Here is a 22,698-nt window from a genome sequence, read left to right as displayed (position 1 = left end):
GCAGAGCAATAAATAAAGACTTGCCCCCATCAGGGCTCTCCTGTGGTGCACTGATTTCTGGCTTCGCTTGGCTGCGTCCCTGGCTGGCTCCGGGGTCTCTCAGGCCCACCTGCAGTTGCTGCCGGAGGGGACTGAACCCGGAAGGGGGGTCGGGACCCCTTCCGCTCTTCCCCATGCTGCTCGAGTCCCGCCCCGTGAGAAGCAGCAGCGCAGGCGCGCCCCGTCCGCCCCCGCCGGATCCCCTCGCCCGGGCGGCCATCCCGGCCAGCGGCCCCGACCGAGAGCCCGCTCCCCCTCCTCCCCCTCCGGGGATTGGCCCACTCCGCCCTGGACGGCTGCCGGGCGCCGCTGCTGCTGCCTCTCTGGTGGCCGGGAGTTCCGCAGCCCAACTCGGCTGCCCGGGCTGCCGCGGAGGCCACGCCCCCAGCCCCGCCCCGGAGAGGAGAGCGGAAGTGGCGTCTGCGCGGAGGCCGTAGATCGGCCCGGAAAAGGAAGCGGCGGCCGCCGCTCAGGCCCCGCCCTCCACTTCCGGGACCGTCTTCCCCTCCCTCTCGGCGCCTGCGCAGAAGCTGCTCGGAGCGACGCTGCTGGCCCGGGACTCCATGAGCGCCATCGGGGGAAGCGGAGGCGGCGGCGGCGGAGGAGGCGGCGGCTTGGAGCCCGACCTCAGCCCGGCCGTCCCCGTCCCCCTCCCCGCCGCCGGGGGAGACAGCGCCAAGGGCAGCCCGGGGCTGGTGGCGGCCGTGGCCGGAGCCGGAGGAGCCGGTGAGAGGGACGGGGGGGAGGGACGGTGGGGGAGGGGAGGGCGAGGAGCAGTGGGGGAGGGGGAGGGGGGAGGGCAGTGTGGGAGGGGCAGTGGGGGAGGGGGGCAGTGGGGGAGGGGAGGGGGAGGGCAGTGGGGGAGGGGCAGTGGGGGAGGGGGGGCAGTGGGGGAGGGGAGGGGCGGGGAGGGCGAGGAGCAGTGGGGGGGAGGGGCAGTGGGGGGAGGGCAGTGGGGGAGGGGGAGGGCGAGGAGCACTGGGGGGGAGAGCAGTGGGGGAGGGGGAGGGCGAGGAGCAGTGGGGGAGGGGGAGGGGGGAGGGCAGTGGGGGAGGGGAGGGGCGCCTCCCTCCCTGTCTTCGCCCAGGGTCCCCCTCTAAATCCCTTTCTCTCCCCGCAGGTGCCTCCTCCTCCTCCTCTTCTTCCTCCTCCTCCTCCTCTTCCTCCTCCTCTTCCTCCTCGTCCTCACTGCTGGCACATCCCGCGGAGGCGGCGCCCTCGGTGCCCAACGGGATCTTCGCGCCGCCCGGAGCAGCCGCCAACGGGGACTCGAAGCCTGCCGCCCTCGCCTCGGCCTCCTCGGCCTCCGCCGCCCCGGCCTCCTCTCCCGCCTCCAGCGCCCCGCTGGTCGACTTCCTGCTGCAGCTGGAGGATTACACGCCCACGGTGAGGCCCCCTTCCTCGCCCGGCCCCTGGCCGCCTCGCTGGCCCCCGCTGGCATCATCTCCCTCTTGAACCGTCCTCCTCATGCTTCCCTTCCAGATCCCAGATGCCGTCACGGGCTACTACCTGAACCGCGCAGGCTTCGAAGCTTCCGATCCGCGCATGTAAGTGGAGCTGTGGGGGGAGAGACCACGTCCCCAGGACTGCCCCTTCCTCTAGGGGCCCCGTGCGGCTCTTAGGGACCCATCCTGGGGCTCAGCCACACCACCTCTCACTCGCTCCCCTCATCCCTCCTCTCATCTCCCCTTTCAGCACCCGCCTGGTCTCCTTGGCCGCCCAGAAGTTCATCTCCGACATTGCCAACGACGCTCTGCAGCACTGCAAGATGAAGGGGACGGCCTCTGGCAGCTCCCGAAACAAGAGCAAGGTGAGGTCCCCCCAATGCCCCCTCGCAGGGGGCCCCTTCCACAACTCTCCCTTGAGGTGCCCAGGCGGGAGGCCCAGCTGACGCCCTTCCCTCTCCCCTCCCCCACTGCAGGACAAGAAATACACCCTCACCATGGAGGACCTTGCGCCCGCGCTCTCCGAGTACGGCATCAACGTCAAGAAGCCCCACTACTTCACTTAGCTGCCTGCCCCAACCCCCTGGATTCCTCTTGGACTGCTTCTCTTTCCTCTTGGCTGCTGTACCATTAAAGTTCTCCCTTTCCTGAACTCCCTGCCCCGCCTGTCGCTGCTTCTGCATCGGAGGAGGAGGGGAGCAGCTCTGATAAAAGATGGGGGGGGGGTGTATTTGAAGCAAAGATGTCCCTGGACACCTGGGGAGATAAGGAAGATGTCTTTGGGTAGCACCCAAGGAAGTTCGTCCAGAATTTCCTGTGGCGCATGTGGAAGGCAAAGGCGGTGATATTTAATAGATTCTTAGAGTTGGAAGGGACCCCGAGGGTCATCTAGTCCCACCCAGCTGCAGTGCAGGAGTCTCAAGAAAAGGAATTCCGACTAAACATTTGAAAAAACTTTCTGACATTATTATTTATACTCTGCCCATCTGGCTGGGCTTCCCCAGCCACTCTCCACAAAATACTACAATACAGTAATCCATCAAACATTAAAAGCTTCCCTACAAAGGCCTGTTTTCAGATGTCTTCTAAAAGTCTGGTAGTTGTTCTTCTCTTTGAGATGGCCCTTGGGATCCCCTCCATCTCGTAAGAGTCTATGATTCCTGAGAGTCTTCACTTCTCCAGGCTCAGCATACCTAACAGTTCATCTTAGTTGCCCTCTGCACATGCTCCAGAGAATGGGAATGGCCTGGGCAGGGCCTCCCTCCTCCGTCTTGTTGGCACTAGGGCAGTGATGTTCCTGGACAGCGAAGCTCGTCCAGCTTTGCCTGTGATGCGGGGGGAAGCCAAGATCAGCAAGGCTTCCGAAGGCCACTTGCCGGAAGGCACACCAGGGGAGATGGGCTCTGGTGCCTGGGTCCTGCTTGCTTGTTCCCCTGTGGGGAAATCTGGCTGGCCACCAAGAGAACAGGTTGGCCCTGATCCAGGAGCAAAACAGCTAGGAATTGCAGGGGGGAGGTGGGTGGAAAGCTTGCCTGCTCCCGGGTCAGGGGCTCAGTTGCTCCAGCTGCAGCAGCTTTTCTCTTTGGTTACTTATGCTGGGCTGGGGAAACCAGAGGGAACTGGCCTCTTGAAGGTCAACCTCCCCCTGTCATCTGGATGCCCCACAGGTTTTGAACCATTCTGTTGGAGAAGGGGGACTTTGGGGCAGGGGGGTGGCAGTGGTACGTTGGGCAGCAAGTGTGACTCCTACCCTTCTATGGTAGGCGACAGTCCAGGCCCTCCAAAACTCACAAAGTCCCTCTCTGTCCAGTCAAGCACGGTCACAGTTGACAGTTTTTTCCACTAGGCAAAAACACTTCAGGAGGGCATGGAGCTGTGCAAAACAGCCCCCGCCCCCCGCATGCAATCAAGTGGCTCTGCGTGACTCAGCAGCTGCCTCAGAGCCTCCCCTGTCCTGTGACCGCGGCCAGCAACCACGCATTAGCTCAAGTGCTGCAACATGGCGATGGGCGTTGCAGCTCGTGAAGGATGGCCTGAGTTGAAGCCAATGAGAAGACACCCCAGCCGCACCCACTGCATCTGTTCTGCTTTCTTTCTCCCAATCCAATGGGTCGTCTCTCCACCAAGAAGATGTGTGGAGGCGATTACTCGTGGAGCAGGGAAACTTCCTCTGCAAGGAAAACCACAAGCGTGCTGCTGGCTCCGGCGAGAGGCCTATCTCACCCACCACAGCTGGGGAGCACAGAGGCACATGGCCTCTAGTGATCCTGATCCTGATCCTGCTCAAAGCACCCACATGTGTTTGGCATGAGACCAGGAGAAAGGCTGCTGCCCGCTGAGCCTCTTGGCTGCCGCTGCCTGTCCTTTTCCCAGCTCTGCACTTTCCTTTCTGAGCTGTGTCTGAAAGAGGGTTGTGGCCCATATCTGCCATGACATTGGAGACTGAAAAGGAAAAGGCCGGTTTCAGTTGAGGGCAACAGAAGACCAGCCAGAGTGTGGCACCTGATGGGGAGTTGAGCCCAAATACAGCCGCCTCCCCACAGTAGATTGTCGTATGTTGGAAATGGACGGGGCTCCCAGGCGGCAATGGCAGGAGGGGCTGGAGCAACCGTCCTCTTCGGCCGAGGCCCAGCAGGGAAGCTGGGGCAGCCGGCTGTCTCCCCCTCACCCCACAAAGGCTGCAGTGACCACGGTCTCCTTTAATAACTCTTTATTTTGAGCCCTCTGGCTTGGACAGGGGCCTGCATAGAAAAGATAAAAACCGTGCAGCGCAGAGGCAGGCGGTGGGCTCCGAGTGCGAGGCGACCTTGCTGATGCGCGCTGAGGGAACGGGGTGCTAGGCACTGTGGAAGGCAGCGCAGCATTGCTGGGGGAGCTTAAAAGGCCAGGGCAGCTTACAGCAGGGACCCCCCCCCAATAGAGCTGCCCCGAAAGGGGAGGGGGGCAAGGCGGTGGCTCCTTCTGTACCGTTTTGTTTCAAGAGCAAGGAAGTGGCGCTTCCTGTCATCAGCACCTCCCCAAGGCACTTGTGGGCAGGCTGGGGGGGCTGCAGAGCACGTCCCCCCCTCACTTCTCCTGCATCTTCTCAAGGATGGGGACGATCATGTCAAATTTGGGGCGCTTGGCTGGGTCCTCGTTCATGCAGATCTTCATCAGCTTGCAAATGTGGGGGGAGATGCCTGGGGGGATGGTGGGCCGCAGCCCCTCCAGGGCGACCTGGGAGGAGGAGGAGGAGGAAGAAGAACCTCAGATGGGGCCCCAAGGGTCGCCCAGTCCAACCCTGCCAAGGTGGGGGGTGGGGGTCCTGCCCTCCTGCCCCTGCCTCACCTTCATGCCAATCTCCATGTTGGAGAGGTCAGCAAAGGGCACCTCCCGCGTCACCAGCTCCCACAGGAGCACGGCAAAGCTCCACATGTCGGCCGAGCGGCGGTTGATCTCCTCTGCCTTCTTCTGCAGAGCTGCGGGAGCAAAGAGGGGCTGCAGAAACGCAGTGGCTGGAAGGGGGCGCTGAAGCGGGACCCCTCCCCAGCAGGGCAGCCCAGGGGTGTCACCAGGCCCAACTGCTGCTGGCAAGAGGACAGCAGCGTGGGAAAGTGGTCAGAGACACTCGCAGGAACAGACCCCCCCCCCCCCGGGAGTCCTTTGCAGTTTGAGGTATTCTTCTGCAATAAGCAATAAAGAAATATAATGAAACTAAGAATAAGAGCCAGAAAAGAAGGATGACAAGTTGGGGGGGGGGAGATCTGTGCAACAGTTCTTAGTGCAGTGACTGCTCTGCCCTCCACAGTCGCAGGGGGGGAGACTGGCTCTGGCGCTTGGATCCTGCTGGTGGGCTCCCCTTAGGGGCATCTGGTCGGCCAGATGGCACACCCCTCTTGGCCCGATCCAGCAGGCTCGACTTTGGATGTCAGCGGAGGGCAGGGCGCCACTCACCTTCCGGAGCCACCCAGGCTGGCGCATACATCCTGCCAGGGCACTGGAAGGAGAACTTGACGTCTGCCATGCTGATCCGGGCCGTCATGTCCTCATCGATCTGTGGGGGGAGGGAGGACACAACGGGGAGCTCAGCCTCCTAGAGACCCCACCAGCCCACTGAGCCCCAGAAAGGGCCCCCACGCACCATGATGCTGCGGCTGTTGAGATAGTGGCGCGGGATGAGGGGCTCCAGGGTGTGGAGGAAGGCCATTCCTCGGGCCACATCCAGAGCAAACTTCACGGCCTGCGTCTGGTCCACCACAAAGTCTGCAGGGGGAGAGAGAGCAGGGGGGGCAAATGTGGGGGGGGGAACCTGCCTCTGCTGGGGTCAGCACTTGCTCCTGAGCGCTGTCTGGAAGGGTGGGAAGGGCTTCCAAGGGCTGCCCAAGCCAGGGGGCCACAGCGCAAGAATGGCACGAGGCTCTTGGACAGGGGCCACTCAGGCCCCCAACCCTTTCTGGCTCTGGCCATCAACGCACTTTAGGCCTGGAAAGAGGTAAAGGCAGCCAGAAAGCTCCTGAGAGCTACAGAGAGAGCAAATGATTCCGGCTAGATCCCTGGGATCCCTTCCCACATCCCCAGCAAGGCCCCTGGTGTGCCCCCTGGACGCAGGGTGAGGCATGGGAAGCGAGACTCACTGGTGCCTTCGTGGAGCACGTTGTAGAGGGAGCCATAGGGCATCCAGTGGGTGAGGGTGATGGGGTGCGGAGCAGGAGGAGACTGGCAGGCGCCCAGGACCGGCAGCACGTTGGGGTGGGAGAAGATCCTGCGAGGGGAGAGGAGGCGAGTGGAGGAAGCCGCCCAGCCACCCACCGCCTGCGCTCACATGGGCAGGCAGGGGCTGGGGGTGGCAAGGGCAGCTTCTGACGATCCCCACGGGACCCCCACCCACCCACCTGAGCTTGGGGTACTCTTCATTGAAATCGCGGCTCTTGCGGGTCGTCCAGTCTCGGGGCTTGAGCACTTTGATGACGATGCCGTTTCCCTGCCAGCGCCCTTCCCAGAGCTGTGGAGAAGGCGGAAGGTCAGAGGGGAGTGGGGCGAAGGAGACCGGAGGGGGGGGGAGAGGGGGAAAGGAGCGGCCCCCACCTCTCCAGACTGGTTCTCGTTGAGCTTGTGTCCCAGGGTCAGCTGCCGGAAGTCGATGCCCGCCAGCTTGTTCAAAGTCCCGTTGCCTGAAAGAGGAGACCATCAGCCGGGCGCAGCCTGCAGAATGAACCCCCCACCACCCAACCCACTGGGCAAGGAGAGTCCCCTTCTCCCCTCTGCCTCCCCCCCTGGCTCCCAGGTCTCCCCCTTCCTGCAGGGCTCTTACGAGGTCTCGTCCGTGTTGTGCCCTTCCAGAAGGTGTCCTTGAAGGGGATGCGCGTGAGGCTCTGGCCCAACTTCTCTGCTCGCTCTGGAGGGGGGGGGAGAGAAAACAGGCATGTTGCGCAGGTGGGAAGGGGGTGGGAAGCCCCCCCCAATAGCGCCTGGAGACTCGCTGAACAGGCAGGGCCAGGAAGCAGGAGCGGATGCAGAGGAAGGGTGGCAGGAAGCAGCAGGGGAAGCCCAAGGGAAGAAGGCTCAGAGCCCCCCGGGGTTGGGCCTGAGACCGTGGGGAGTGGTCCGAGGCAGGAGACTGGGAAGAGGAGGTGTGGGAAGAGGTAACAGGGTTTAGTCAGCAGGGATCTCGAATCAGAGGCAGAAGGAGGGCGGCCAAGAGGCAGAGATCAGGCAGGCTGGAGAAGAAGCCAGGTCATGGATTGCACGGAATGCACTCAGGGAGATGTCTTGGCTGAACAAGTGTGCACAAACGCTCTAAACAAATTAACAAATGTAGTCTGACCCAAAACAAAGGGGGGAGTAGCTGAAGGCGGCCGCTGAGCAGAGAGGGGTGGCAGGAGCTGCGCTCACCTTTCAGGGAGTCCCGCAGGGGCGCCTTGGCCTTCTCCAGGGGGGTCTCCCCATATTTGTTGCAGATGCTGACGAGAGCCCCGCTGGCCACCAGGTCCTGAAGGATGGGGAGGGGGAGAAGTGAGGCGAATGACTGTCTTCCCACGGAAGCCCTTCTGGCCCAGCCCCCTCCCCACAGGGCACCAGGTCTTCCACCAGCCCCCTCCCCACAGGGCACCAGGTCTTCCACCAGCCCCCTCCCCACAGGGCACCAGGTCTTCCACCAGCCCCCTCCCCACAGGGCACCGCTGCCCTCCTATTAGGGGGCTTTCATTTAGTTTTAAATTGTGTGAATTGGGGCATAGGAATTTGCTTGAACAGAGCACCAATGCTGCCACCGCGGCAGGAAGAGACCCAGCCGCCCCAGGTGCCTCTGCCAAAGCGGCCCTCACCTCGGCCACCTGCTCCTGGGCCCAAAAGCAGGCGTAGTGGAGAGGCGTGTTCCCGTGCTCGTTCACCGCGTTGATGTCGGCCTTGAACTGGATCAGCTGAGCAGAGCAAGAAGACAGAGGGTGGGCTGGGGAAGGAAATCCCACTCCAAAAGACCCCCACAAAGTGAAATTCACCCACCCCCGGGAGGGAGATGCGCCAGACGGCCACCCTCTTCCCTCTCCCTGCAGGGGGCGCCCTAAGACCCAGAGGAGGATGTGGGGAAGCAGGGGGTGGGGACCTTGGGCAGCCCCTCCCTGTGGGGTCCCCCTACCTTCTGGACAATGTCCCGGTGGCCGTGGCTGGCAGCCAGGTGCAGCGGGGTGTCGTCCCCCCGGTTCATGACGTTGATGCGCGCCCCTCGCATGACCAGCATGTCGACCACGCTGGAGCGGCCTTCGCGGCAGGCCCAGTGCAGCGGACTGAAGCCGTGGTCATCGCTGCAGGGAGGGAGAGGGGCCTGCTCAGTGCCCAGGGCAGGAGAGGGGCCAGCCTGGCCAGGGGGCAGAGCTCCAGGGGTCCCGGGGCACCTGGTCAAGGCTGGGAGCGCCAGAGGCAGGAGCAGCCTGGGAGGAGAGTCTGGGAGCACAGGAATCCCTCCTCCCTCCCTGAGCTCACTCTTCTTGAGCCAAGCGCAGGAGAAGAGGAAGACCAGGCCTTAAAAGGAGATCTGAGCCAGGAAGCCGGGGCAGCCCCAGGCCCCAGCCGGGACAACAGCGAGGGGGCCAAGCAGATGGGAGCATCCCAGGGGAGAAAAGCAACCACTGGCCCGGAAACCGAAGGGTCGCCTAGTCCGGCCCCTGCAAGGCAGGAATCTCAGCTAAAGCACCTTGACAGATGGCTGCCCAACCTCAAAGCTCCAAGGAAGAAGGGGATCCTGGCCGGCATCACAGACCCCACCCATCCTTCCTGCCTCCCCCAAATCCCTTCAGCCTTGGGGACCAGACTTGGGGGGTGGGGGGTGGCAGTGGCTGCTTCAGAGGACTAGGAACAACTTCAGGACCAGAGGAAAATGAAGCCGCCCATTTGCCTGACCCCTGACTCCCTAGAGGGATTTGGGGGTCCTTGCACCGCCCCCAGATTCAAGCCGCCTGCCCCCAGGGAAGGAGGCTGGCTCCTTGGGCAAGGGGCTTCTTCCTTCACCCCACCCCAGGGCTCCTCCACAGCAAGGCTGAAATGAGGGGGCAATCTGGGCAGCCTCCCTCACTGCCCTCCTCCCCTCAGGGCTGGGCTGGTGCTTCTGGACTCCCGCCACCTGCTCTGCCATCCAGGCTCCCCCCCCCCCCCAGCTCCGGCATCAGAATTCCTGCCGGCGTGTTTCGGAGCTGCGGTCATTTCCTGTCCCTTCCAGCCAAGGGGACGAAATGCAGGACGAAGGGTCTGGGGCTGCTCCCTCCCGCTCCCCACTCACCCCTGGTTCAGGTCGTTCTCTGTGTTGTCCAGCCAGAGGCGCACGGCCACGGCGTTGCCCTCCCGGCACTGCGTGAAGATGTCGTCCATGGTCCCTCCTGCCAAAGGAGGGCGGGGAGGGTCAGCCAGCGGTCGGAGCCGCGATGAGCCCCCTCGCCCCGCAGGCCCCCGCTGCTCGCGCGTCCCGGGCAGCTGCACCCACCCGCCCCGAGTAACGGTCCCGAGCAGTCCCGATTCCGGGCGGGTTCCCGGCGGGAAGAGGGCGATAGGCAGCCGCCCCGACGTCCTGCTCTGGGGCCGAGATTCTGGGCTCTAGGTCCGGGCAGGAGCCCCCCGACGCCGCCCTTCCGGAGGAGAGCCGCAGCGCCCGGCCGGGAGAGCCGCTTCTTCGGACCGGGGCAGGGCGCGATGGGGCGCCCCCGACAGCTGAGCCCCCAGGGTCCCGGGCAAGAGAGCGGGAGCGGACCCCGTCGGGCAAGGGCAGCGACGGACGGGCGTGGCCGGGGCTGCTGCGAGGCAAGCGGCCGGGCTGCCCCACCCCGACCCCGGGCGATCCCCGTCTCGCCGTCCCCTTTACCGTGCCCGATGGCGGCGGCGGCTCCGTGTGTGGCGCGTCCCGTCGGCTCGGCTCCTCCCCGCCGCTCCCTCGGGCGGCTCCCGCCGGAGACCGCCCCCTCCCGGCCTCCGCTCCCCTCCGACGGCCCCGCCGCTCCCGCCCCGCCCGGCAGCAGAGGCTCCGCAGCAGCGGCCACCAGGCGGCGCTGCAGAGCCCGCCCAGGGCGCCCCCCCTCCGTCCCAGACAGGCCCCTGGGCCGGGCGGCGGCCGAGGGCAGATTCCGCTCCCGCAGCCCGCCCCGGCGCGCCCCAGGCACGGGGGTCTCTCTCCCCCTCGCCCTCCCAGGGCGGGCGCCCCCTCCTCCGGCCGCCCTTGCTGTGGCGGCCTCCGGGCGGCAGGGGGCGCCCGCGTGCCGTTCTGGCGGCCAGGTGGTCTCTCTGGACTGCAACCCGGAGACCCGGAGCTTCCGCCCGCGTGGGCGCCTGGGCTGCTGCTGCTGCTGCCGGGAGGATGTTCGAGGAGGCTCCGTGGGGCGAGGCGGCGGGGCCGGAGCTGCCGGGCCCGGGGGCCGCGCGGGGTCCCTCTGGGGGCCGCCCCCCGCCCAGCCCCGCCGCGCGCCGGCGCCTCCTGGCCACCCTGCGCCGCCTGCAGAGCTGGGCGCCGCCTTCCCCGTCCTCCTCCGGCCGAGGCAGCAGCGCGTCGGACTCGGAGGCCGAGCAGCCGCCCGAGAGGAAGCGCCCGAGGAAGGGCCCGCCGGCGGGGTCGCCCCCCGGAGCTCCGCAATCGCAGCAGCAGCGCCTCCCGGCCCGGAAGGAGGAGCCGGCGCCCCGAGCAGGTGATGCCGCTAGGCTGTGGCCGAGGGTCTCCCCGGACGAAGGCCGAGAGAATTGCCCGGTGTGCCAAGGCGGGTCCGGGGGGGGGGTTAGGCTGGGTTGTGTATCTGCCGGAGGGTTCGGCAAGCTGCCTTCTCGCGGGACTCTCGCCGGCTGTGCTCCTTTGCTGAGGTTCTGCTTGTGGGTTTCCCATCAGGGCTGTCCCCTGTAAGGCTATGATGTTGGACTAGATTCTTATAATCTTACGGTGCATTCCCTGCATCTCAGTCCCTGGGGGCCGCTCCAGGTGGGGCGGGGCTGGTCCCTCTGCCTGGAAGCCCAGAGGGTTCTTGCCTCCAGCTGTCAGTGCACAGAGCCCTGGACTAGAGAGATCATCTGGGCGGGGGGGGGGGGCGATGGAGCCCAGGGCTAAGCACCTCTGTCCTTGCCCTGCCCAGACAAAGCAGCTGGAGGCGGAGACCCTGAGCCCAGCAGCAAGCAGAGGAGCGCTGGGGCAAAGGACCCAGAGGAGGAGCCAAGGCAGCGGCTGACCAGGAGACAGTGGAGGAACCGCCAGAAGAACAAGCGTCGCCAGAACAGGTTCAAGGCCGGGCTGGGCCTTGAGGAGCCCCATGCGGCCTCTGCAGCAGCAGAGGAGCCCCCTGCAGTCCCTGCAGCAGCAGAGGAGCCCCCCAGCAGCCAGGAAGACCCAGCAGGCCAGGAACCTCTCAGCGAAAGGGCAGCATCCCTGCGGCTGCGCATGGAGGAGCGGCTGGAGTCAGCGCGCTTCCGCTTCATCAACCAGCAGCTCTACACATCCTCCAGCCAGCAGGCAGTCCAGCTCTTCCAGGATGACCCTGAGGCCTTGGCGGTGTATCACCGGGGCTTTGCCCGGCAGGTGGCCCAGTGGCCTGAAAACCCTGTGCAGCGCTTTGTGCGCTACCTGCGTCAGAGGTAAGGATGGGGGGGGGGTTGGCCAGCTCCCCCCCTTCAACATGTGCTGGTTAAGCAAACATTTGCGCATGTTGCAATGTCACAGTTAACGTATAGAAGTGTTTGACAGGATGGGTGCACGGTCTAACTTTGCCCCTCTCCCCACAGACCAGCATCACTCGTGGTGGCAGATTTCGGTTGCGGGGACTGCATGCTGGCACGCAGCGTGCGGAACAAAGTGCACTGTTTTGACCTGGTGGCTCTGGACTCCCGAGTCATTGTCTGCGACATGGCCCAGGTACGTGGGGGAAAGGGCCTTCTCACAGCACCTGCCTTCTCCAGGCTTGGGAACAGCTGTGTGATGAGCCCATGCAGGTGGGCTTTGCTGCACTGGAGGCTTTTAAGCAGAGCTTGGACAGCCACGTGTCAGGGCTGCATTGAGTGTGATTCCTACAGTGCAGGGGGTTAGACTAGATGGCCCTTGGGTGTCTCTCCCAGCTCCATGATTCTATGACTACCTCACACACATGGTTTTCTGATTGCGCCTCCCTCTTTTTGCTCCTTCTGTGCAGGTCCCCCTGGATGATGAATCTGTTGACGTGGCTGTGTTCTGCCTGGCACTGATGGGTACTAACCTGCAGGAGATCTTAGAAGAGGCCAACCGTGTGCTACGAGTTGGGTAATTGTGGGGTCCTGGGCTCACTGGCATGGGAGGGGGACACATGAAATGGCAGATCAGGGCACTGCCAGCTCAGTCAAAAACCTATGGCTGTCATATGGGGATGATGATATTTAATACCTATACTGCTTAATAATAAAAATAATACTCTGCCCATCTGACTGGGTTTTCTAGTCAGAAATATTAAAATATAAATAATATATTAATAGAGATATAGTTAGAATATTTTTAAGCGTTGTACAGAAAACTGAAATAACAACAGCTTAAACAAAAGATATTATTAAAATAAAGGATTATGTTAATATACATTTATTAATATTTAGACAATGACTTAATGATGGTTGCAAATAGCCTTGAGGCAGTGAATCAGCTAAATCTGTTTAGTAGCAAAATTTCAGCATAACTAACTTGAATATTGAAAATACCACTATTCATGTATTTTCTATTTCAGTATCAAAACAGTCCCGAAAATATGCATGAAGCCCCCCGATCTAAAGTTTGCTTGCATCCTTTAAAATCAGTCCTCGGCATCAATTGCCTTTGAAAACAAGTTGTGAGGAGAAGGATGTGACTCTCTGGTCAGGCAGAGCTTTGGTGGGAGTGGAGACTTCCCAGGCAGAAGTCTTGGGTTCACCCACTCACACACACCCATGGCAGCTCCAGGCAGAGCTCAGAGAAGGACCCCTGGGTCTGAAGCCCTGGAGAGAGAAGGAAGGCTCTCAGTGGCTACATGTTGGCCACAGGATCAGAGGCAGCAGCTCTGGATCATTGTGAATAATAATAGTAATAATAATAATAATTTTATTGCTTGTATCCTGCCCATCTGGCTGGGTTACAGGACATGAAATACTGTAAAACAGACATTTTAAATTTCCGAAGGTGGGAAGGGGCTGCTTCTGAGGCACCTTCTGAGGTTTCCTGACGTGAAATGCAATAATAAAATAAGCAGGCATTCCCTGGACTGCTTAGGGGGAAAGGATTACATGATTGGTAACCATTCAAAGCGCCAGCAAGAACAATGGCCCCTCTCTCTGGAGGGCCAGCCAAGCCTTCTCCCGCCCCTCCCGGGCTCTGCAGGTGCCCTCCTGACACACACGGGGGGGGCGTGTCCTGCTCAGGGGATGTTTCCGCCGGCTGGCTGACCTCCCCCCCTCCGTCTCTCCTCGCAGGGGGACCCTCCTGGTGGCCGAGGTGGCCAGCCGCTTCCCGGACGTGCGGGCCTTCGTGGCGGCGCTGGCCCGGCTCGGCTTCCGGCTCCTGCGCAAGGTAGGCCTCCTCGCCCTCTGCTGGGGGTCCCCTTCCTCCCGGGGGCCGCGCCAGGTCCCCCTCCGGCCCGCGCGCGCCTCCGCATGGCCTCCCCTCTCCTCTCCTTGCAGGACGTGACGGGCAGCCACTTCTTCACCTTCGAGCTGCGCAAGGCGGAAGCGGCCACGCGGAAGGGGCGGGGCCAGGGGGCTCTTCCGGGCCTGGCGCTCCGCCCCTGCCTCTACAAGCGACGGTGACGCCACGGGGGGCGGGGCTTCGTCCGGGCCGCCGCCTCGCTCTGAATAAAGCGCTTTTCTCTCGAAGCGGAAGTGTCTCGTCTCGTCTCGCAATGCCTGCTGGGGGCTGTAGTTGAGGGAGGGGCGGCGGCGGTGCGTGGCCGCGCAAGCGCAGTCCGGCCGAGTCCGGGCGGCGGCGGCAGCAGCGATGTCGGGATCGGCGGGCGGGCCGGGCCCCGGCGGCGGGGGCAAGCTGGACATCAACCGGGCCTGCGTGGCGGAGCTGGAGCGGGCGCTGGTCGGCATCGGGCGCCGCCGGGCCAGGGGCATCGTGCGCAAGAGGGAGGTGAGGGACCCAGGCGTCCGAGGGGCCCCGATCCCCCCCCCGGGAGGGGCTGCTTCCCTCCCTCCCCGCCCCTGGGCCCCGCGGGGGGGGGGCTTCTCGGCGGGGGCTCCTCTCCTCTCGGTGCGTGACGGGGGCGCCCCTCTCCCCCCCCCCAGGAGCTGAAGGGCTTCGCCTCCCTGGAGGACCTGCTGCACGTCAAGGGGATCACGGCGCGGATCGTGGAGCTGAACAGCCAGCGGATGACCTGCTCCCCGCAGCAGCAGCAGCCGGAGCCCGCCCGAGCCGCCGCCTGCCCGGCCTCGTCGTCGTCCTCGGCTCCCGCGCCCGAGGCGGGCTCGGCGGCGCCCTTGGCGGGCGGGGGGCGGGCGGGAGAAGGCCGGGCGGGGGGCGGGCGGCTGGGCCCCGCGGCCCGCTTCCCTCCGGAGGAGGAGGAGGCGGGCCAGTCGCCGCCGCCGCCGCCGCGTCCCGGGCAGCGGGAGAGTTGGGCGCCGGCCTGCTTGGCGGCCGAGGCGGAGCCGGAGGAGGAACCGGGCAGCTCCTGCCCGCCGGGGGCTCCCGACTCCGAGGACGAGACGAGCGGCGGCAGCAGCGATGGCGAGGAGAGCGGCGGCGGCGACGTCTACTTCTACTACACGGTGGACGAGCGCTGGATCGACTACCTGGAGCGGACGGAGGGCGGCGGCCTCATCCGGCACACGCGGCCCAAGGTGAAGAAGGGGCCGCGGGGGGAGAGACCGGGAAGAGGGAGACCCGGTAGAGCAGGAGGCTGCCCGGGATGGGCCAGATCCAGCAGACGCTTCTCCTCTTCTGAAGCTGCCTGGGGAAAGGAGCCCAGAGAAGGGACTGGGGCTCTGGGGCGCAGCAGCAGCAGCAGCTGAGAGGGTCCATGCCAGGGCAGGGGCTGCGCAAGGGTTCGGTTGGGTCTTCTCTTTGCCCAGGGAGGCTGGCAGGAGGGGAGGGTGGTGCTGGCCAGGACCTCCAGGTTCCTCCTGGAAATGTCTGTGGCATCAATGCTTGTGCTGAGCGTTTCTCAGGGGTGCAGCCAAGGGACTGTGCTGACCAAAACAAGTGGGTGGGAGCATTTACATTTAATGCCGTGTTCATTATGTCTTTTTCTCCTCACTGGAGGAATTTTTGAAGTCGGAGCACATTTTCCTGTGCAGATTTTAAGTCTGCAATTCATGGAGGAGGGGCTGTTGGGGGCAACTAGCCACCATGGCTAAGTATGCTCTGCCCTGCACAGTAGGAGGCAGCCATGCCTCTGAAAACCAGATGCTGGACAGGTGACCAGGGGTGGGGGGGGAGTGTTGTTCTTGGGCACAGATTGTGCCTGGGGGTTTCCATAATGGGCATCTGGTTGGCCACGGTGGGGACAGAGGGCTGGACTGGACGGGCCTTCTGATCAGCAAGCCCACACTCCCATTCACATCCCTTTTTGAATCTGCACAATGGGGTGAGCTCCTGTTGCTTTGTCCCAAATTCTGCCAACCTAGCAGTTTGAGAGCATGCCAGTGCAAGTACATTAATTGGTACTGCTGTGACAGGAGGGTAAATGGCATTTCCGTGCGCTCTGATTTCCGTCACTGTGTTTCGTTGCGCCAGAAGCAGTTTAGTCCTGCTGGCACATGACCTGGAAAAACTGTCTGCGGACAAACACCGGCTCCCTCAGGGTGAAGCGAGATGAGCACAGCACCCCATTGTCACCTTTGACTGGACTTAAACTGGGGTCCTTTACCTTTACTTGATGGGCCGTTGCCTCATCCAGCAGGCTCTAGTGATTCTCGGGTGTGTTCTGGCCATCGAGGCTCCAAGGATGAAAGGCAAAAGGCGTCAGGTGGGGAGAGGGCTGCTGCGTGCTGCATCTTTATTCCCCACCTCCTGTCCTTACGAGGTTGTTGTCCCAAAGCACAGTTTGTAGATCTGTGTTCTGAGAGAAAATGTTGAACCTTCCAGTCTTTTGGGGAGGCAGGAGGCATGGGGGCCCTGGCATGGCTGCTGTGTGGTGGAGGCAGCAAGAAGGGTGCCCCACTTGACCCGATGCGGCGCTGTGCATCAGGAGGGGGTGCTGCGGGCATTGCGTAGCATAGCCTTTGCGTAGCATAGCCTTGGCGGAGCTGAAGGGTTTCCTGGACCCCATCTCTTTGCATTGCAGATGAAGCGCAAGTCAGAGAGCGGCCCAGATGGCAGAGCCCAGTCACCTGGCAAGAAGCTGTGCAAGGGCTCCGAGAGGGGCAGGTGAGGAGGTTGCGGGTGGCGCTTGGGGGAGACGGGGGTCTGTCTCCAGCAGGACTCTTGACCATGGCATTCTCCTGACATACTTGCTTCCTCTCCAGAGTGCTGGGCCCCTGTGTCGCTAGCCCCACGGCCACCTTTGGGGATTTGCGGAACGCCAAGGCAGGCCAGGCGCGCTGCCGGCATGTCCCCCCAATGACACCACCCCCTGAGCTGCAGGACTGGCTGCGCACTTTCCAGGTGAGCGGCAGGCGGAGGCGCCTGTGTCTGTGTGTGATGCATGAGGCCCTCGGCTGGAGGCAGAGCAGGGCTGCGCTTTCCGGCTGGCTTGCCGCTGACCTTCCGACATTCAGCAAAGGCCTTTTTCCACGCATTTGGCAGATGTTGCGCTGTAGTGTGTTTCTCATTTCCTATTTTGTTTTAGGGATTTGATCTTAAAAGTGAGCTGATGCATTGGTGGTGTTTCAACATTTAGAAAACTACAAAGCTTTTGCTTTGATTGCTTTTATGGGCTGCTTTGTGGCCTTGGTTCTGGCGCAGAGAGGGGCTGCAATCCTGGGCTTTGCGCTTGATCTCCCCTTACTCCTTTCTCCCGCCAGCGCTGGAGCGGCCCAGAGAAGCTGCTGGCTCTGGATGAGCTCATTGACCGCTGTGAGCCTCCTCAGATCAAGCACATGATGCAAGTGATCGAGCCCCAATTCCAGCGCGATTTCATATCACTGCTGCCCAAAGAGGTGAGTATCTTGTGGGTGGGGGACCTCAGAGGAAGAAGGCAGGGCAGCCGAGAGAGGACAGTGGGGAGTTGTTGGCTGAAGGTGTTGGTGGAAGAATGAGCCTGCAGGGTGTTGTTAGAAAGCCTTGAGCAACAGGTCAGGAGATCAGAATCTGAGCCACAGTCAAGAGGGGGGACAAGGGGACACGATAGGTAGTTGTAAAAGAAGTGAAGAAGTGTGCATGCACACAAAAGCTTATACCAGAACAAACTTAGTTGGTCTATAAGGCGGTATTGGACTTTTTTTTTTTTTACTGCGTCAGACCAACATGGCTACCTACCTGTGTCTAAAACAAATAAGAGACAGAACTATTCATACCAGCTACACATTTTTAAAGCATGCATGAAAACTCACAGAAACACTAGGATGAAATAACAGAGAGAAACTGGAAGAAGAGAACTTTATCTGAAGTGCAAATGTGGCACCAGCAGGAAAATTGAGCAGAGCCAGTTGCTTTAGCAGGAGATGAGACACATCAGAGAAGGAGCTATTTGATTTGATTACAAGGCCTTGGAAAACTTTTAATGGCAAGAATCAAAGTTATTGGAGAACCTGAAGGCCTGGTGAGAAGCTAAGAGCCAGAGTTCAGTTCCTGCCAAAGAGGAGAAAAAGGAAGGAGACAGGCAAGGGAAGGAAGACCAAATCAGCCCCAGAGAGGGAGGGTAGGAGAGAACCTGGCCAAGAGCAAGAGGCGGGTGTCCCAGGCCTTGTCTCTCCCAGGCAGCTGCTCAATGTGCAGCAGAAAGTGATGGAGAAGAGGAGGAAGTGGGGGTGTGGTGATTGGGCAGGGAAGTCAGGCCTCTGGGATCCAAAAGATTTCTGGGTGCTAAGGCAAAAGTTGGGCTTTATGCTCAAATTAGGCTTTAAAATGTAAACAGATGCAGAGTACAAAATCTTGGTTTTTTGAAAGTGATTGTTAAATGGTTTTAAATGGTGTTGTCATAAATGGCAGATGGGCTGAGCACTTTCAGTCAAAAGCTCCTTTTTCTTAATTTTTAAATATATAAACATTAAGGGGAGGCTGTCAAAGATGTCAAGGGGGAGAAGAGACAGCGGTCAATGGATTTAGCTCGCTTGAACGTCCGCATACATGAGCTAATGTAACAGACGCTCTCTCCCTGCCTCTCCAGTCCAAAGCAGAACTTCCCTTGTGAGGTGCAGGCTACCATTTTTAGAGCAAAAGTTGTGTCACAGGGAGGCCTCTGTAACACATCCAAAGAAAGCCAAATCAGACAGGAGTGGCAAGGAGGACAATAAGAAGTGGCAAGGAGGATGCTTGGAGGGCAAGAGATTGGCCCAGATGGTCAGGACACGGAGCTCAGCCGCAGACTCTGTGCTGGATTGGAAAGGCAGGAGAGGCCTTGTGAAGCAGTTTGGGATTGCGTGGCCACAGTGGCCCTGGCAGCTGCTGTGTGGGAGGAGGGTGTGGACCACAGGCTCTGATCCAGCTCTGGGCGGCTGTTTCAGATGTTCGGCTGTGTGGTGGACGTGCAAAGCTGCCCAGCCCCGCCCCGTGCGCTCCATGCCAGGCTTGCCAATTGCACCCAGGGAGGCCTTTCACGGGAGGAAATCTTCTTCCTTTTGCAGTTGGCGCTCTATGTGCTCTCGTTCCTGGAGCCGCGGGACCTGCTCCGGGCGGCGCAGACCTGTCGCTACTGGCGGATTTTGGCGGAGGACAACCTGTTGTGGCGGGAGAAGTGCCGCGATGCAGGTGAGGCTCAGCTCCTGCCCGGTGTTGCTTCCCGGCTGCCCCTGGGCCTCCTCCCGTCACAGACGCTTCTGCCTCCTGCAGGTATCGAGGAGCCCCTGAGTCTGCGCAAGCGCCGGCTGCTCAGCCCAGGCTTCATGTACAGCCCCTGGAAACTGGCCTTCCTGCGGCAGCACCAAATCGACATGAACTGGCGTGGCGGGGATGCCCGCCCTCCCAAGGTAGGGGACCTCCCTTGACCCCCACCATTGGGGTGACGTGGGGCGGGGTTTACGCACCTCGTCATGGGCTAAGACGCTACTCTGGGATCTCCGGGGTGGCTGCACGATGGGGACCAAAGAGCAGGCTCTGGAGGAAGAGCAACCCAATGCCTGGGTGCCCAGCTGGGTCCCAGTCCCTGCCCTTTACCAGGCAGGGGCCAGGGCTCAGTGGTGGGCTGGGACAGACATGTGCCCCATACTCTTGAGAGCCGCTGCTGAGCTAGGTGGACCAGGCAAGCACCTTTGACTTCTGGCAAAGAAGATCCAGAAGGTAGAATTATTCTGGCTATTCACAAATGCGGGATGGGGGGGAGACTTGGTTGCTCCTTGAATTGGGGCTGTCGCTGTGGCTGAACCTCCAGCCCTTGCTGAATTTGAAGTCTGCTGAACTTGAAGCCTGCTTGATGGCAGCTCCTGACCGCTGGGACTGGTCTCAAGCCTTGGAGAACTCAAGGCCACTGGGCTTGGGGAGGAAGCCGCCCCTTCCCTCAACCGCAGAAAGGGAGTGCAGGGTGATGCCGCCTGGCCTGCTAATTCTCTCCCTGGACCAGGTTCTGAAGGGCCACGATGACCATGTCATCACCTGCCTCCAGTTTTGTGGCAACCGCATTGTGAGTGGCTCAGATGACAACACGCTCAAGGTGTGGTCGGCTGTCACCGGGGAGGTGAGTCTGGGAAATGGTGCTGTGGGCGGGGCTGGCTGTGGCTCCGCCTTCCTGGCTCTGAGCATCTTCCTCCTCCTCCTCCCGCAGTGCGTTCAGACTCTGGTGGGGCACACGGGGGGCGTCTGGTCTTCCCAGATGAGGGACAACATCGTCATCAGCGGCTCAACCGACCGCACCCTCAAGGTGTGGAACGCGGACACGGGCGAGTGCGTGCACACCCTCTACGGGCACACCTCCACCGTGCGCTGCATGCACCTCCATGGCAGCAGGTAGGTTGGGGGGCAAGGCCGCTCCGGGGACCCCTCCTGCCCCTCCTGCCTGGGACTCAAGCTGCTTGTCTCTCCTCCCTCAACAGGGTGGTGAGCGGGTCCCGGGACGCCACCCTCCGCCTCTGGGACATCGAGACAGGGCAGTGCCTGCACGTGCTGATGGGCCACGTGGCCGCCGTCCGCTGTGTCCAGTACGACGGGCACAAGGTGGTGAGTGGCGCCTACGACTACACGGTCAAGGTCTGGGACCCCGAGACGGAGAGCTGCATCCACACCTTGCAAGGCCACACCAATCGCGTCTACTCCCTGCAGGTGAGGGACCCCGACCCCTTCCCTCCCCACCCCCTGAGTCGCACAGCCCCTCACTCCTCCCACTCCTCTCTTGCGCAGTTTGATGGGACCCACATTGTGAGCGGCTCCCTGGACACCTCGATCCGCGTGTGGGACGCCGAGAGCGGCAACTGCCTGCACACCTTGATGGGGCACCAGTCCCTGACCAGCGGCATGGAGCTGCGCGACAACATCCTGGTCTCTGGCAACGCCGACTCCACGGTCAAGATCTGGGACATCAAGACGGGCCAGTGTCTTCAGACCTTGCAAGGTGGGTGCTGCGGGCAGCTGGCTGGGCTGCAGGAACATGAAACTCCCCACTGGCCCTCTGGGCAGAGGCCTGCCACCAGTGGCGTCCTCCAGGAAGAGGCGGCTGGGCACTTGTGGCTGGGCATGGCAGCTGATGGCTGCTTCTCACCTTCTTTGCCCCCTTCTGCAGGTCCCAGCAAGCACCAGAGTGCCGTCACCTGCCTCCAGTTCAGCTCCAAGTTTGTGGTGACCAGCTCAGACGACGGCACCGTCAAGCTGTGGGACCTCAAGACGGGCGAGTTTGTGCGCAACCTGGTGGCGCTGGAGAGTGGCGGCAGCGGGGGGGTGGTCTGGCGCATCCGGGCCTCCAACACAAAGCTGGTGTGTGCTGTGGGGAGCCGCAACGGGACCGAGGAGACCAAGCTGCTTGTTTTGGATTTTGACGTGGACCTGAAATGAGGAGGAGGGCTGGACTGGCAGGGGGGCCTGCGGGACGGGCATCCCCCCCAGGCGCGAGTGAGTGGTGCCTGGCCGCGCACCTTATTTATAGCTTGGCTGCAGGGCCCTGGGCGGCTGGCAGAGCGGCAGAGCACCCAAGTCTGCTTTTTGTACACACTAATAATATATCACTTTATTTCTGTACATAGCTTTCTCTGTGTCATGTGGGTTAAGCCTGGGAGGGGGGAGGGGGCTGTCCTGGGGAGGGGGCTCTGGGGGAGGGGGCAGGGCGCTGCTTGTGCCCCGTGCTGCTGTTCCCCTCCAAGCGCAGGAGGCTGACGGCGTGGACACGCTGCTGGAGGCACAGCTCAGGGGCCATCTTGGAAGGCAGGCTCAGGTGCAGGATGACGTGCTGGCTGCCCAGCGCCACAGGGACCTCGGGGACCCCCAGGTAGACGGGGCACAGGAACTTGTTGGCTGGGAGCTTGGGGGTGGTGCCAGCGGAGGCCATGTCCCAGGTCAGGCGGGCGGCCTGGATCCAGATGGTGGGCAGCGGGCAGGGCTCAGCCGTGCGGCTCTCCTGCAGCAGCCCACTGTGGGCCTTCCAGAATGCATGGCGCAGCTCCAGCCCGCTCAGATAGATGCCTCTCTCGGGGGCGCTGGTGGGGGGTGGCCCACTGGGAAGGACCTGGCAAAGGAAGGCAAGAGGGAGGGGGAAAGGGGGCGCTCAGGGACCGGGGCTGCGGGGCCTGCCCCTGTGCCCACTCCCATGCCCGCCCTCCCCTCCCTACCTGCTGGTGCAGCTGGTAGCGGTGGAGCTCCTGCCTCTCCACGCGAGCCCTCTCTTGCAGCACGGCCAGGAGGAGGCGGCGGGGCTGGTGGAAGGCAGCCAGCTGGTAGTGGGCCACGAGCGGCCCGCTGATGGAGGCCAGGTAGCTGCACAGGAGCTGGGTCCGCTGCTTGAGCGTCTGCAGCCAGGCCGGGGGGGCCTGGGGGCCGGTGAGGGCGTAGGGCAGCCAGGGGCTGGGCAGGCGGCCCTGCTTCAGGTGGTAGAGAATGGTGCTGCAGCGGCGGGAGGAGCAGGGCTCCCCCTGCAGGCGCTCCTGGGCGCAGCTCAGGTCGCGGCCCACCTGCTTCAGCAGGGCCAGGAGGATGCCCGCCTCCTCCAGCAGGAAGCGCTGCAGGGGGCGCGGCCGGGGGCGGGCCTGCCCTTGCGGGGGGCACCCCTTCCAGCCCACCTCCCAGCCGCACTCGCTCAGCTGCTCCTGCAGCTCCTGCACCAGCCGGATCCCGTCCCACAGCAGCTGCTCCAGGGCACCTGTGTGCGGGCGGCAGGGGGCCCGGCGGGGCTGCCACAGGCCCTGGGAGGCCTGCAAGGCCACCAGCAAGGCCTGGCTCCGCTCCGCCAGCATCTGCTGCTGCAGCGCGCCGCACAGGCCGATCCCGGCAGGCTCCATGGGGCTGGGCAGCTGCTCGATGCCGGCCTGGGTGGCGGCGGCCGCCTCCTCATCCGTGTTCCCTGCAGGGTGCAAGGAAAGGGAGGGGGATCAGCAGAGCACCCAGCACCTCTTCCCTGCCCTCTTCAAAGCATTAGCCAATTCATGAAGGGCCCCACAACGGCCACCCCCTGCCGCCACAGCTGGAGGAAGCAGGGCTTCCAAATACCCCTGGCCGGAAACCGCAGGCGGGGAGGGTGTTGCTCTTGTGCTTGAGTCCCGCTTGCGGGCTTCCCGC

At 62.5% G+C, this 22,698-nt stretch overlaps 6 protein-coding genes across 6 annotated transcripts in view; 4 read left to right on the top strand and 2 right to left on the bottom strand.

The window, feature by feature from the left end:
• Nucleotides 1-551: 551 nt before the first annotated feature.
• TAF10 (TATA-box binding protein associated factor 10) lies at nt 552-2,136 on the top strand. Its single transcript, XM_081907944.1, has 5 exons — nt 552-765; nt 1,160-1,425; nt 1,522-1,586; nt 1,735-1,849; nt 1,961-2,136. Exons 1-5 carry the CDS (start codon nt 603-605, stop codon nt 2,048-2,050), a joined length of 699 nt encoding a protein of 232 aa, XP_081764070.1. The 5' UTR covers nt 552-602; the 3' UTR covers nt 2,051-2,136.
• Nucleotides 2,137-4,179: 2,043 nt separating this feature from the next.
• On the bottom strand, nt 4,180-9,939 carry ILK (integrin linked kinase). Its single transcript, XM_081907817.1, has 13 exons — nt 9,811-9,939; nt 9,235-9,331; nt 8,098-8,263; nt 7,787-7,882; nt 7,356-7,452; nt 6,775-6,858; nt 6,549-6,634; nt 6,356-6,465; nt 6,098-6,225; nt 5,605-5,726; nt 5,418-5,517; nt 4,812-4,942; nt 4,180-4,700 (listed from the first exon to the last, which is right to left on the bottom strand). The coding sequence occupies exons 2-13, from the start codon at nt 9,321-9,323 to the stop codon at nt 4,551-4,553; spliced, it is 1,359 nt and encodes a 452-aa protein (XP_081763943.1). The 5' UTR covers nt 9,324-9,331; nt 9,811-9,939; the 3' UTR covers nt 4,180-4,550.
• Nucleotides 9,940-10,284: 345 nt separating this feature from the next.
• On the top strand, nt 10,285-13,781 carry RRP8 (ribosomal RNA processing 8). The gene is made up of 6 exons (XM_081909984.1): nt 10,285-10,624; nt 11,060-11,555; nt 11,703-11,832; nt 12,107-12,213; nt 13,383-13,479; nt 13,590-13,781. The coding sequence occupies exons 1-6, from the start codon at nt 10,300-10,302 to the stop codon at nt 13,713-13,715; spliced, it is 1,281 nt and encodes a 426-aa protein (XP_081766110.1). The 5' UTR covers nt 10,285-10,299; the 3' UTR covers nt 13,716-13,781.
• Nucleotides 13,782-13,894: 113 nt separating this feature from the next.
• Nucleotides 13,895-16,122, top strand: LOC309368809 (uncharacterized protein; the record flags this gene model as incomplete). Its single annotated transcript, XM_081909114.1, has 4 exons — nt 13,895-14,040; nt 14,196-14,390; nt 14,514-14,747; nt 15,994-16,122. The coding sequence occupies exons 1-4, from the start codon at nt 13,903-13,905 to the stop codon at nt 16,120-16,122; spliced, it is 696 nt and encodes a 231-aa protein (XP_081765240.1). The 5' UTR covers nt 13,895-13,902.
• LOC309369209 (F-box/WD repeat-containing protein 7-like) lies at nt 14,545-21,168 on the top strand. Its single transcript, XM_081909980.1, has 11 exons — nt 14,545-14,747; nt 16,193-16,275; nt 16,374-16,512; nt 16,872-17,006; nt 18,633-18,756; nt 18,838-18,974; nt 19,565-19,678; nt 19,766-19,947; nt 20,034-20,259; nt 20,338-20,548; nt 20,717-21,168. The coding sequence occupies exons 2-11, from the start codon at nt 16,193-16,195 to the stop codon at nt 20,983-20,985; spliced, it is 1,620 nt and encodes a 539-aa protein (XP_081766106.1). The 5' UTR covers nt 14,545-14,747; the 3' UTR covers nt 20,986-21,168.
• DNHD1 (dynein heavy chain domain 1) overlaps nt 21,162-22,698 on the bottom strand; it is a 48,850-nt gene continuing 47,313 nt past the window's right edge. The window contains exons 41-42 of the mRNA XM_081909488.1: nt 21,756-22,483; nt 21,162-21,652 (exon numbers count right to left, since the gene is read on the bottom strand). Coding sequence (XP_081765614.1) covers nt 21,194-21,652; nt 21,756-22,483 — 1,187 coding nt within the window. The 3' untranslated portion in view covers nt 21,162-21,193. The remainder of the gene's footprint in view (nt 21,653-21,755; nt 22,484-22,698) is intronic.

The sequence above is a fragment of the Podarcis melisellensis genome (genome assembly GCF_964234715.1).
Source record: "Podarcis melisellensis genome assembly, chromosome: 4".
Classification (NCBI taxonomy): domain Eukaryota; kingdom Metazoa; phylum Chordata; class Lepidosauria; order Squamata; family Lacertidae; genus Podarcis; species Podarcis melisellensis.
The sequence above is the reverse complement of the archived record's forward strand: the minus strand, read 5'-3'. Positions and strand labels throughout refer to the sequence as shown.

What these genes read in the sequence shown, in the direction of transcription:
- TAF10 (XM_081907944.1), top strand. Translation starts at nt 603, where the DNA reads ATGAGCGCCATCGGGGGAAGCGGAGGCGGCGGCGGCGGAGGAGGCGGC. An exon ending in TGGAGGATTACACGCCCACG is followed by an intron (nt 1,426 to 1,521) that starts GTGAGGCCCCCT and finishes CTTCCCTTCCAG; the next exon opens with ATCCCAGATGCCGTCACGGG. An exon ending in GAAGCTTCCGATCCGCGCAT is followed by an intron (nt 1,587 to 1,734) that starts GTAAGTGGAGCT and finishes CTCCCCTTTCAG; the next exon opens with CACCCGCCTGGTCTCCTTGG.
- ILK (XM_081907817.1), bottom strand. Translation starts at nt 9,323, where the DNA reads ATGGACGACATCTTCACGCAGTGCCGGGAGGGCAACGCCGTGGCCGTG. An exon ending in GAGAACGACCTGAACCAGGG is followed by an intron (nt 8,264 to 9,234) that starts GTGAGTGGGGAG and finishes CCCTCCCTGCAG; the next exon opens with CGATGACCACGGCTTCAGTC. An exon ending in CCCAGGAGCAGGTGGCCGAG is followed by an intron (nt 7,453 to 7,786) that starts GTGAGGGCCGCT and finishes CCCATCCTTCAG; the next exon opens with GACCTGGTGGCCAGCGGGGC.
- LOC309369209 (XM_081909980.1), top strand. Translation starts at nt 16,193, where the DNA reads ATGAAGCGCAAGTCAGAGAGCGGCCCAGATGGCAGAGCCCAGTCACCT. An exon ending in AAGGGCTCCGAGAGGGGCAG is followed by an intron (nt 16,276 to 16,373) that starts GTGAGGAGGTTG and finishes CTTCCTCTCCAG; the next exon opens with AGTGCTGGGCCCCTGTGTCG. An exon ending in ACTGGCTGCGCACTTTCCAG is followed by an intron (nt 16,513 to 16,871) that starts GTGAGCGGCAGG and finishes TTCTCCCGCCAG; the next exon opens with CGCTGGAGCGGCCCAGAGAA.
- RRP8 (XM_081909984.1), top strand. Translation starts at nt 10,300, where the DNA reads ATGTTCGAGGAGGCTCCGTGGGGCGAGGCGGCGGGGCCGGAGCTGCCG. An exon ending in GGAGCCGGCGCCCCGAGCAG is followed by an intron (nt 10,625 to 11,059) that starts GTGATGCCGCTA and finishes TGCCCTGCCCAG; the next exon opens with ACAAAGCAGCTGGAGGCGGA. An exon ending in GCTTCCGGCTCCTGCGCAAG is followed by an intron (nt 13,480 to 13,589) that starts GTAGGCCTCCTC and finishes CTCTCCTTGCAG; the next exon opens with GACGTGACGGGCAGCCACTT.